The sequence below is a fragment of the Eurytemora carolleeae genome, unplaced genomic scaffold (genome assembly GCF_000591075.1).
Source record: "Eurytemora carolleeae unplaced genomic scaffold, Eaff_2.0 scaffold240, whole genome shotgun sequence".
NCBI lineage: Eukaryota > Metazoa > Arthropoda > Copepoda > Calanoida > Temoridae > Eurytemora > Eurytemora carolleeae.
In genome coordinates, this window is record NW_019396183.1 from 198,059 (window position 1) to 210,271 (window position 12,213).

The 12,213-nt window shown below is 32.3% G+C and overlaps 1 protein-coding gene across 1 annotated transcript; it reads right to left on the reverse strand.

Annotated features, from left to right (window-relative positions):
• Positions 1-1,444: 1,444 nt before the first annotated feature.
• Positions 1,445-8,271, reverse strand: LOC111697479 (uncharacterized). Its single transcript, XM_023467499.1, has 4 exons — positions 8,225-8,271; positions 6,948-7,677; positions 2,410-4,232; positions 1,445-1,598 (listed from the first exon to the last, which is right to left on the reverse strand). The coding sequence occupies exons 1-4, from the start codon at positions 8,269-8,271 to the stop codon at positions 1,445-1,447; spliced, it is 2,754 nt and encodes a 917-aa protein (XP_023323267.1).
• Positions 8,272-12,213: the final 3,942 nt, after the last annotated feature.

Genomic DNA, 12,213 nt, shown 5'->3' on the forward strand with positions numbered 1-12,213 from the left:
AGTCATCACAAAAAAATGTTTGGTTCACTGAATCTGGAAAAATGTAAACATTTCACAATCTGAAAAATGCAAAATCATATTTCTTTTTTAAATATTTTAAAAGGAGTAATTGTTTCCTTTGGACAGGTTGGGAGAAATCTGAGATATTACATGGGCGGCCTGAAATAGAATGAATTAAATTGATTTTAATTGAATTTATAGATTTTAAGTTTTTTATTATAAACCCAGAATCTGAATTTAATGAATTTGAGCCGCGTTTTAAATCCGCCAAAAACCGGTTTCAATTGAGCGCCGTCTTGAATCTTGAAACATTGTATGCAATTTTAAGTGGAACTAATAATATTTGAGCCACGTCTCAAATTTAAGCCGCAGCTCAAATTCATTAAATTCGGCCTCAAGTTTGCAGCTGGTTGTAACTTGTACAGCATATTACGTTCAAAGTAAAAACTAATGAAAAAACAACACAGCTCTTTTCTCAATAAAACCAATGATATTCTATAAAGTATAAACTGCTTGATAAAATAAACAAAGTTTACATCATAATCTGGCTGTAAACATAGAGATTAGAAAGTAGACGTTACTTGCTTGAGTTCCTTTTAAACCTAGAGTATGTCTCTATCATAGATTAATAACAATACAGATACATAGAATACTAGAGGTCGTCTTTTCAAGATTTAGGGGGTGTTCGTTCACAATAACGGAGTTACGCGCATGGTCTCTCTGTGTCTTGTAATTCAACGCGGTGTTCGCGTAACTCCTTTTTGCGTTTAACTTAGGGCTATTGTGAACTAAAAACCCCTAATCTGTAGTGTTATTAATCTATGGTCTCTTTATTTAGCTTGACTGGGTATTTTCCGTTTGTATCAAATAAACGGTTGAAATAAAATTTAAACCTTGTATGTTTTCAATCATAACTCCGGTTATTGAAAAGAGCTTTTGAAAAGAACAACTCTAATATATTTTTAGCACAAAATCAAAACAGAGGAGCTACGATGTGACAAAGTTGTACCAGAAATTTCCCTAAATTTTACCTTTACCTAGCTTTTATCTATTTTACAGTGTGTACAAAACTACCTTGACTACAGTTTGAATATATGTTTCTCTCGAAGAGTGAAGAACGTTGATCTGTTCTGAGATATGATGAATTCAATTTTTTTTAAGATTTAAAATTTAATCAAACTTGAAATAATTACCAGACAGAATGCCCCCAACATAAAAAAAAGTGAATCCCCTTCCATTTACTCATTTCAAAATGTTTTTTTTGTAGACGTGATTTTTCAGCTTCCGTCTTTTTTTTGTAAACGATATGGAAATACATTTTCCAAGATCTTCTCATTTTTTTCAACCCTAATTTCATAGTTTTAAATTACTTGTGCAACGCCGTGGTATTTTATAAAATAAGGGGTCAAAAAAAGAAACAATCATCCTTGTTAATGGATGAAATTTAATTTAAAAAAGCCTCATGCAGTATATTTTCTTTTGAATGCATTCCTTTGAGATGGTTGAGTTGGTTGAGCATATCCTTAACTTGCTCCGACCTAGAGTCAGAGCTTAGCTTATATAATTCTCGCCGGAGCAGGGTATTCTCATATTCCAACCTGTACAGTGGACACTTTATCTGTAAAGTTTTAATCTCTAATTGTCTGTTTGTTTGTTTGTTTGTTTGTTTGTTTGTTTGTTTGTTTATATATCCGATCATAACTTAAATTTTGACTTGGGAACTTGGGAGAAACACGGAAATATTTTGAGCTTGGTTTTGATAGTCAAGTGGGAAAATAGATAAAATCGTAATTCACGACCAAGCGCGGGTAAACGGATGGAGTAACTCTAAGTACCCTGGGGAACGCTGGTTGTCCAAACACGTGTACTACATATTATGCTAGCTTGGGAACCCATCTTTACCCGGAAAAATAATGTAAATATTGTAAATATTGTAAATATTGTAAATATTGTAAATATTGTAAAAATTGTAATTATTGTAAATATTGTAATTATTGTAAATATTGTAATTATTGTAAATATTGTAAATATTGTAACTATTGGGAATATTGTAATTATTGTAAATATTATAATTACTTTAAATATAGTAATTGTTGTAAATATTTTAACTATTGTAATCATTGTAAATATTGTAATTATTGTAAATATTGTAAATATTGTAGATATTGTAATTACCTTAAATATTGTATTTATTGTAAATATTGTTTTTTTATTATGTACAATTACACAAATACTTTTGATTCTATATATGTAATGGACTTTTAACCTATTTTGATAAATCTGTCAGAGTGCCATTAGCATTTCAAAACTTTGTAATTATGAAACAATAATCTTTTTTAATGTAAATGGTAATTTAGCTAGTTTTTGAAGAGAGAAACTATATATTTTTATGTGAAAACTTATATTTACCTTTTACATTCCATGAGTATTTGAAGTTTCCGGATATCCGTCTCATCCAACTGTAGAGATATATTCTCATCGTATTCTTTTTCAGCAAGCAAGGATCTTAGTGTAATTTCATTCTTAGCACTTTGTTGATATTGGTCATGAGCTTCTGTAGAACCCAACCCTCCTGGATTCAGTTTACTGTCACCATAATCCTTGGAATACAATGTATCCGACCAATTGCTCAGACTAATCGCAGGTTCGCTTTTATACACTTGAATAGTGTTTCTCACCGGTTGGATTTGGGGAATATTTTCAGCAGAAGAACCGTTTAAAGAGCGTAGAGTAGGTAGATTAGGTGTATCTCCAGGTACTTTTAGAGTAGGTTTATCTCCAGGTACTCTTAGAGTAGGTTTATCTCCAGGTACTCTTAGAGTAGGTTTATCTCCAGGTACTCTTGTTCTATTGAAATCTGTAGTTTGGGATTTGGATGATTTTATTCCAGGTGTTAACTTTCTGAAAGCTCTCTTCTGAACTGGAGATGACTTGGAAGAATTGTTTGAAAGCAGTAGTCCTGTACTTTTCGAAAAAGACTTAATTTTCAGTACTTCTGAAACTTCAGAATGAGTTACATCGTTTTGTTGTGCAGATTTCTGAAGGGATTGAATTGGCGTTTTGTATGAGTTTGTCATATGACGGTCTTGAGTCCGGGATTGGTTTGTGGTTGAGTTTGCTCCATGAGTAGCTGGATACTTGGCTCGGTTTGTGGTTGAGTTTGCTCCATAAGTAGCTGGATACTTGGCTGGGTTTGTGGTTGAGCTTTCTCCATGAGTAGTTGGATACTTGGCTGGGTTTGTGGTTGAGTTTGCTCCATGAGTAGCTGGATACTTGGCTGGGTTTGTGGTTGAGTTTTCTCCATGAGTAGCTGGATACTTGGCAGGGTTTGTGGTTGAGCTTTCTCCATGAGTAGTTGGATACTTGGCTGGGTTTGAGGTTGAGTTTGCTCCATGAGTAGCTGGATACTTGGCTGGGTTTGTGGTTGAGTTTGCTCCATGAGTAGCTGGATACTTGGCTGGGTTTGTGGTTGAGTTTGCTCCATGAGTAGCTGGATACCTGGCTGGGTTTGTGGTTAAGTTTGCTCCATGAGTAGCTGGATACATGGCTGGGTTTGTGGCTGAGTTTGCTCCATGAGTAGCTGGATACTTGGAATGGTTTCTATATGAGTGAACTGCAGGTGTATAAGGAGAAACGTCAGAAAAAGATTTTTGTTTTGATCTGGTTTGACCATAAACGGATGGAAAAACAATATTTTTCCCGACTGAGTTAAGGAGAGGCCCTACTGGAAGAACAACATTATAAGAAGGATGATTACTCTCTTCCGGGTTTGAAATAGTTTTCAACAAATTCTTTCTCGAAATATTGTTTGGTTGAAACTTATCAGAATAGCTGGAGAATGGAATATTTTGATAAATATTTTCTTGGACTTGAATATTTTGAATATCACTAGTTGACTTGGAGATTGTTTTGCTGATGGGTTCAATTTTGTCCTGACTAGAGAGATAGTAGAAATCCCCAACAGATGTGGAGATTTTTTTATTTGTAGCAGCTGCCGGGTTGGACAGTTTTCTAGAAGTATTTGTGGAGCGGGAAACCTGTTTAGAGAAGGTCGAATAACCGGAGCTAGTCGATATTGTGGAGCCGATGGACCCTGAAAAGTTCCGGCGAAGGTTTCCGGATATCTCCACATAATTCAATTCCGGATCCGAGTAGATTTCCGTCACATACTGCCCTGAAAAACAATAAAATTTACTTGGGAGAAAAAACTCCGCGGGAGAATGAGATCTAGCCTAGACTTGGGTTAGAATGAAAAATACAACTCTTTTCTTTTTCCAATTATTATTTGGTTCAACCACTTGTTGTTGTTCATATTTTGGTAAATATTTTGGTAAATATTTTTGAAAATTTTCTTGATGATTTGATCCTGAAATCGCTGGACAGCAAAAAGTTGTTCAAAATTGTAAAACCCAGAGCGGTTGAAAGCGAAAAGTTCTCTGTGGTTAAAAGCAAAAAAGTTATTTAAAAAAGTGAAACTTAACTTAGCGGTTGTAAAAAAAATTATATGAAAATCTGACATTTCATGCATAGAAATATTATTAAAAATGTTATCAAAAATATTGTATATAATTATCTAATTACGCCAAACATGTCAGCTATCTTGAAAACGTGACAACATGTGTGAAGTTTGTACAGTTGTTTTTTACACACTACACAGTACACACTAAGCGGATAATTTCGAAGATTTGTTGGTTTGAATATAAGAATTAATCAGGCAAAACCAATCCTTAAACCACCACAAGCATGGTTTGTCAATATTCATGGAAAAGTTGAATAAATCTATAGAAAATAATATTTTATTGATGAACTTACAAATATGTAAATAATGTTTTTTGAACCGAAAATTCTAAAGAAACCGAAAGAAAAAATATACGAAAACAATTCCTATTTAACAGTGCAGTTTAAGCATTTGCAAGGTCTCAAAAAGAAAACTTTACAGTAGGGATATTGGGTGCGGAGAGAACAATTTTCGTTAAATTTTCACTAAGGGTATAAAGTCCTCTATTATAGTCTACAGCAATTTTTATTATTTATCCATTAGTCCTTTTTATTGACTACATACTATAGTCCTTTTATTGTTAGAGTTGTGTCAGACCAAATACTAAGTTTTAAATATCCAAGGTTAACATCGTCAGGTTGCAAAGATATAGGAATTAACAAATTTGAATTTGTGGCAAAAACTTAGTTTCTCTGTTCTTAGCTAAGAACTAAACGTTCCGTTTGTTCTTTGTTTTTTCATAAATGGTTATTACTGCTTGTAAACTAACGGTTTTTACCATTCATTTACCGAATCTTAATTTCAAAAAAATGGCGGTCCCTATATTTGATTTTATCCAATAAACAGCGGAACCAATCTGGTCCCAATTATCTATGGTAACTCTACACATGACCCCAGGGACGGTTTTTTTGTCGGTCAGAATTAAAAATTTTGCCTCAAAAGAATTTAGATTTTTTTAACTTTTGGAAATCTGCCAATTGAAAAATAGAAAAATTGGCAAAATTTCTATAAAAGTACACACAGAACATCCTTCTAGTGAATTAAAAACCCTCCAGTAGAATTTGCTCTTTGTAAAAACTCAAATGAACCCCATTTTGAAATGCAATTTACTCGAGTGGAATAAAAAAACCCGCCGGTAGAATTTATATTTTGGTAAAAATTTAAAAAGTTCTGCTTTTCAGTAGAAATAATTTTCTCTCCATTATTTAGAACCCTCCGGTACTCTCCAGTAGTCTCCAATTATTAATAAAAACTTCAGTCTCTCTTATCTTATTCAAGTTTTCTGGGTTCAACTGTAACGTTTGATTTCTAGGATTAAAAGTAGGGGGGAGGGTCAAATACTAACTTAAAATATTGTAAACAAATCGCCTATTATTTTCTGGCAAAAAGCATGGAGGTAATTTCTAGTAATTAAAGTTTTAAATATTCTAAATTTTTATATCTGAACACCAAGGTTAAGTTATTTTATGTCATCCTTCATTTAATGATATCATATACTTTAAACTTTTAACTTTTAAAAATCATAAAAAGACATATTTTTTAGTTGTATAAAATCGAAAAGAATAGTTTAATATAGAGCGAAATTAAGTAAATAAAAGGTGTAGGAAGGTTAAACCAAACCATAGTCCGGATTTAATGAATTTGAACCGCGGCTCAAATCGGCTCAAGTCCGCTTTGAATTGATCGCGCCGGCTTAAATCTTGAAACATTGAATACCATGTTAAGTGGAAAACCATATTTGAGCCGCGTCTCAAATTAAATTAAAATCAGATTGGAAATAAAATTATGGAAACCACTTTTCATTATTTTTCGATGTACTTATAGGTTAAAACTTTTATGTCCACATAGCGTACAGGGGGGACCAAAAAAAGGGCATTTATTGTTTCATTCGAAATCAATTTTATTTTTGTTTTCGGAAACATTTTGTATTGAAAACATATTGTTTTAGAAAATATTTAGTTAAGAAAACATTTTTTGTGGCAATATTTAGTGTGGCAATATTTAGTGTCGAAAATAGTATTTTTATTTTTTGTGAACGTTCCTGTCATATTGTTAATTACCTAAAGAAGTTTTTTTAACATTTACCATCTCACGGGCAAAATTTGACTTATATTTCATCTGAAAAAAACTTTAATCGTTTTAATCTGTTTTAAAATTGATATTCTAAAAAAATTTCATTTTATTATGAGCATTGAAGGAAATCTTTGTCTCAATACTCTGAAACCTAAGTACTCCAGTAACACTAAATACTCCGGTATATACTCCAGTAAATACTTAAATAACACTAAATATTCCAGTAAATACTCCAATAACACTAAATACTCCAGTAACACTAATACTCCAATAACACTAAATACTCCAATAACAATAAATACTCCAATAACACTAAATACTCCAATAACTCTAAATACTCCAATATAACACTAAATACTCCAGTACCACTAAATACTTCAGTAACACTTAATACTCCAATAACAATAAATACTCCAGTAACACTGAATACTCCAATAACACTGAATACTCCAATAACACTGAATACTCCAATAACGCTGAATGCTGTATTAACACTAAATACTCCCATAACACTAAATACTCCAATAACACTGAATGCTGTATTAACATTAAATACTTCAATAACACTAAACACTCCAATAACACTGAATGCTGTATTAACACTAAATACTCCAATAACACTAAATACTCCAATAACAGTAAATACTTCAGTAACACTTAATACTCCAATAACAATAAATACTCCAGTAACAGTAAATTTCCCAATAACACTGAATACTCCAATAACACTAAATACTCCAATAACACTGAATGCTGTATTAACACTAAATACTCCAATAACACAGAATACTCCAATAACACTTAATACTCCAATAACACTAAATACTCCAATAACACTAAATACTCCAATAACACTAAATACTCCAATGACAATAAATACTTCAGTAACACTTAATACTCCAGTAACAGTAAATACTCCAATAACATTAAATTCCCCATTAACACTGAATACTCCAATAACACTGAATACTCCAATAACACTAAATACTCCAATAACACTAAATACTCCAATAACACTGAATGCTGTATTAACACTAAATACTCCAATAACACTAAATACTCCAATAATACTAAATACTCCAATAACACTGAATGCTGTATTAACCCTAAATACTCGATCCAATAACACTAAATACTTCAATAACACTTAATACTTCAATAACACTAAATACTCCAGTAAAAACAAGTACTCCAATAACACTTAATACTCCAATAACACTAAATACTCCAATAACACTAAATACTCCAATAACTCTAAATACTTCAAAGTGCTCCCATAACACTAATACTCCAAACACCCCTCCCAACTGCAAGGGTGGAGTCCTGTAAGAAACTGATAAGGAGTGATATATCTCGGAATGGAATCTTTGAACCATGAAATTTCTCCTGAAACCTGGACGTGTGTATATCTTAGTCAGGTAATATTAACGATACAAAATCTTTCACGCCCGGATACAAGTAATCTTTGCGCTGGAAGGGATAAGGGCAGATAACAAAACCCCTTCCCTCCCTCCCCCTACCTCCTCTTTCATTATGGAGTGAATGAGATAGTATATGCAAACATCATTAATTGAAACCTTCCTATAATAAATATCTTGTTTTAAAGAACGAGTTGAGGGGATCGTGCCCATTGGTTTTGCATTGAAAGATTACCAGCTTTTGTCCGTGTTGACATTGATAGCTGACGAGATCATGCCCATTGGCTTGGCATTGATAGAATACAAGCTTGTGCCCGTGCGACATTGATAAGCTGACAGATCGTGCCCATTGGTTTGGCATTGATAGATTACGAGCTTGTGTCTGTGCTGACATTGATAGCTGACAAGATCGTGCCCAGTGGTATGGCATTGATAGTTTACGAGACCGTGTCCGGTTGGACATTGATAGCAAAGTGAGATTGAGCTATATCTGGAAAGATACGGGTTAAGAAACCCTTATGGAGTAGGGCATTGACTACATTCCTTATTCAACATTTGTCCCCAAAATAGAACATCTTTTGGTTTGTCTTGGGCAAAAATCAAATGTTTCGTGAAAACATCTTAAAAGTATAGATTTCTAAAATTCTTAAATGAAATCATGCAAGGCACTGTTGACTTGAGGAAAAACTGTAGTGGTCCGTATAATCGTTGATTACTGTGGGAATGATAAAAGAGCTGGAATGTTTCAGCGACTTTTTGTAATTCGGTGGATGATTTTGCCCAATCAAAACTTTTTGATTTTCTTCATTTATGCATTGTTTATAATTTTGTATTTTTTATGCAAACATTTTAAAGAAAAAAAACGAAATAATGCTGTAAATAAAAAATTCTTTAAAATGTGGAGTACAATCTTTAATTGAAGCAGTAATATAGCCTCATTTTTAGCTCTTAGGATTAAAGAACTATTTATAAAACCTCAACTCTATCGGGACCCCTGTATTGGCAAAACTGAATATCAATGTTATATTGATGCTTGTCTAGAAAATGTTTTAGTTGCAAATATTTTAGTACACAAGTAGTCCTAGTGTCTCTATATATATAATTAGTACACAAGCAGTCCTTGTGTTTCTAAATTCATGACTGCAGGACAACAGTATATATTTATTCAGGTGAAACTTTGAATAATAATATTCGCATGTTTATATGTATATATATTGCAACTAGACAAGACTTCAAACCGGAAACAAGAATATTAGCCGTCTTACTTCCGCTTGTTTAAACGATCACTAAGAACGACTAAGGAAGGGGGACAGGGGGGGGTAAATGTTTTCCCAGATCAATTTTATTGGATTGTATAAATTTAAATGCTTTTTTCACGGTCATTAAAAGATTTAAGTTCCCTAATTTACCAAATTTTCTCTGTTTCCTCTTTTTTATTGATCAAGTGGCATGCCTGATTCACTAGGGTGCCCTTAAAAGCTTTGTCTGATCTGCAAGTATGAATTAAATATCCATGTTTAATTTTTGATGAAAACAAGATTATTTTCATTTATGGTTTCTAATATATACAAAGGTGACTTGTGCATTGCTTCAGAAACAGCTTAATGGAATTAAACCCCTTCAAGTGAGAAAAACGACTTTATTTTCCACATTATTTATCAGAATAAGGGTAACTAGGTACCGTGGTGAATATGGCCTTTTTTATGGAAATTTAACCTACAATCCCTTTAAACCAGGTTTTCAAATTATATCTGCCTTTTCTCGCGGCTTCCCCTCAAGCTGCAGGGTGCAAGGTTGTGTTTATTATGGTTAGATATTCTGAATGCGCTCCAATGTACGGAAAATATCGTCTTCATAGCATAGCAATGGACACTCATAAAATCCTTCACCCTTTCACCAACAACGTTATCACCTCAGCTTTGTCCTTTCTCTTTTATTTCTTGGGACATTAGTTCCAAACCGGGGAGGTGATGCTCATTTCTAATTCTGAATTAAAGGGAGTTTTCGCGAAAAATAAGGGGGTATAGACTAACGGCGAAAAATAAGAGCTTTTGATCACTTCTAATCTTACTTCTATATGTTGCGTCTATAAGGAGAAAATTGTTAAAAACGACTTATACTGGCTGAAGAAAGTAGCGTCCATACAAATTCAGAAAGTTGCAACATTCAACTCGGATCGTAAAAAAGTCAATTTAATTCAAAACAAATCATTCAGATATTACAAACAATAGTCATCGATTATTATTCGACTCATTCTTATATAGTAAATATTTCATAATAATTTTGATTTAAAAAAAAAATAAAATTTCGCTGACGCTGAATTTTCGATCATTCGATCCTGGATAATATGAAAATGTCGTCTTCATTGTCAAAAATCCTCGAAACAGGAATAAATTTGTTCAAGAGTGACTATCAGATCATAAAAAATTAAAAATATTATGAAATATCAAAGCTATATATGAATGCTTCGAAAAATTATCGATGATTATTTCTCGTAATATCTGAACAATTCGTTTGGAATTAAATTGAATGTTGCAACTTTCTGAATTTATTTGGACGCTACGTTCTTCGGTATTCTTCGTTTTTAACAATTTTCTCCAATTATTATATGTCTCAAATGAATCCAAAAGAATTTGTCACAACACTGCATACTCAGTTCAACTACCTTACATAGCCGCTCTGTCCCTTTAAAACGAATTTTCCGAACTATAAAAGTGTTACACCCTCTTGGGCTCATATTGGCGATTTTCCGATCGTCGAAACAATGTAAAAGTGAGTCTCTAGAATTAAAGTTGTATTTTGTACCTTGAAAACTGTCCAGAGGTTTCATCCCATTAAAAATAGGATCCCAACAAGAAATAGTTATTTCCGTCCAGGAAACAGAAATAGAAGGAGAAGCCGTCAAAGATTTTCAATTAATTGCATCAGAGATTGCAGTTTTAATGTAGAGAATTGAAAATTCGGTTTATTGCAGAAAATTGAGAATTCATTTTTAGTTGTAGAGAATTGAGAATTTGGTTTTATTCTAGAAGAGAATTGAGATTTCTATATCAATTAAGGATATACTTTTTGTACAATCTGACATACATATACATTATGTACACTGTACAGTGATGACCAGAAAACGGTAGAATAGGATGACGACATTAAAGCAATACTGAAGTGCATTTTGTATTGTTACCATGAGCAAATATCTATATCATTAATAAGTTATTTAATATGCCTCATGTTCATTATAATATTTAAAGCCATAACTTGAGTTTAAAAGTCGACTTCCTGTTTCAGAGTTTTCTGGTTTTTACTGTATGATCTTGAAATGGCCTACAGAATAAATTTTCAAATAAAGAAACTGAGCAAACCATAAATGTAATAAAAAGTCTGTACAGTAATGTTTGAATTTTTTTTCTTTGTTGGTAGGGATGAAACATGGATGAAGCGTTTACACTTTTCTGAAAAATTTATTTATCGTTTCGTTAACGACGGAAAAAACATTATTTTTTTTAAATTAAAAAATGAATGAGCATTTTTTTAATTTGAATTGTTCTTCTTGCATAAGGTTTTGATGATGATTAACAACTGTACCTTCATTATAACGACGACCATTTATAAAAAACTACCCTAAGTCGTCTTCAAATAGATTAAAAACGACCAAGGAAAGAAACCCGACCTAAATTATTGACTAGTTTAAAGGAAAATATTAAATTGTTCTAAAACTCAAATTTACTGAGAAGGAACATTTTTCCACACGATCATTTTCTAATATATCGTCGTTATACGTTTTTTTATCTAAACTAACAGTTCGTTATTTCGTTCCTAAACTAACAGTTCGTTATTTCGTTTCTAAACTAACAGTTCATTCGTTTCTAAACTAACAGTTAATTATTTTTTTTCTCAACTAACAGTCTGTTATTTCGTTTCTAAACTAACAGTTCATTAATTCGCTTAAAAACTAACAGTTAATTATTTCGTTTCTAAACTAACAGTTTGTTATTTCGTTTCTGAACTAACAGTTCGTTATTTCGTTTCTAAACTAACAGTTTGTTATTTCGTTTCTAAACTAATAGTTTATTATTTCGTTTCTAAACTAACAGTTAATTTTTTTGTTTCTGAACTAATAGTTTGTTATTTCGTTTCTAAACTAACAGTTCGTTCTTTCGTTTCCAAACTAACAGTTCGTTATTTCGTTTCTAAACTAACAGTTCGTTATTTCGTTTCCAAACTAAC

Excerpts from the sequence above, each read along its gene's own strand:
- LOC111697479 (XM_023467499.1), bottom strand. The coding sequence starts at position 8,271 with ATGGGCATGATCTCGTCAGCTATCAATGTCAACACGGACAAAAGCTG. Across the intron at positions 7,678-8,224 it reads GTCAACACGGACAAAAGCTG|GGTTAATACAGCATTCAGTG; the intron begins GTAATCTTTCAA and ends TCGAGTATTTAG. Across the intron at positions 4,233-6,947 it reads GAGTATTAAGTGTTACTGAA|GCTAGATCTCATTCTCCCGC; the intron begins GTATTTAGTGGT and ends ACCCAAGTCTAG.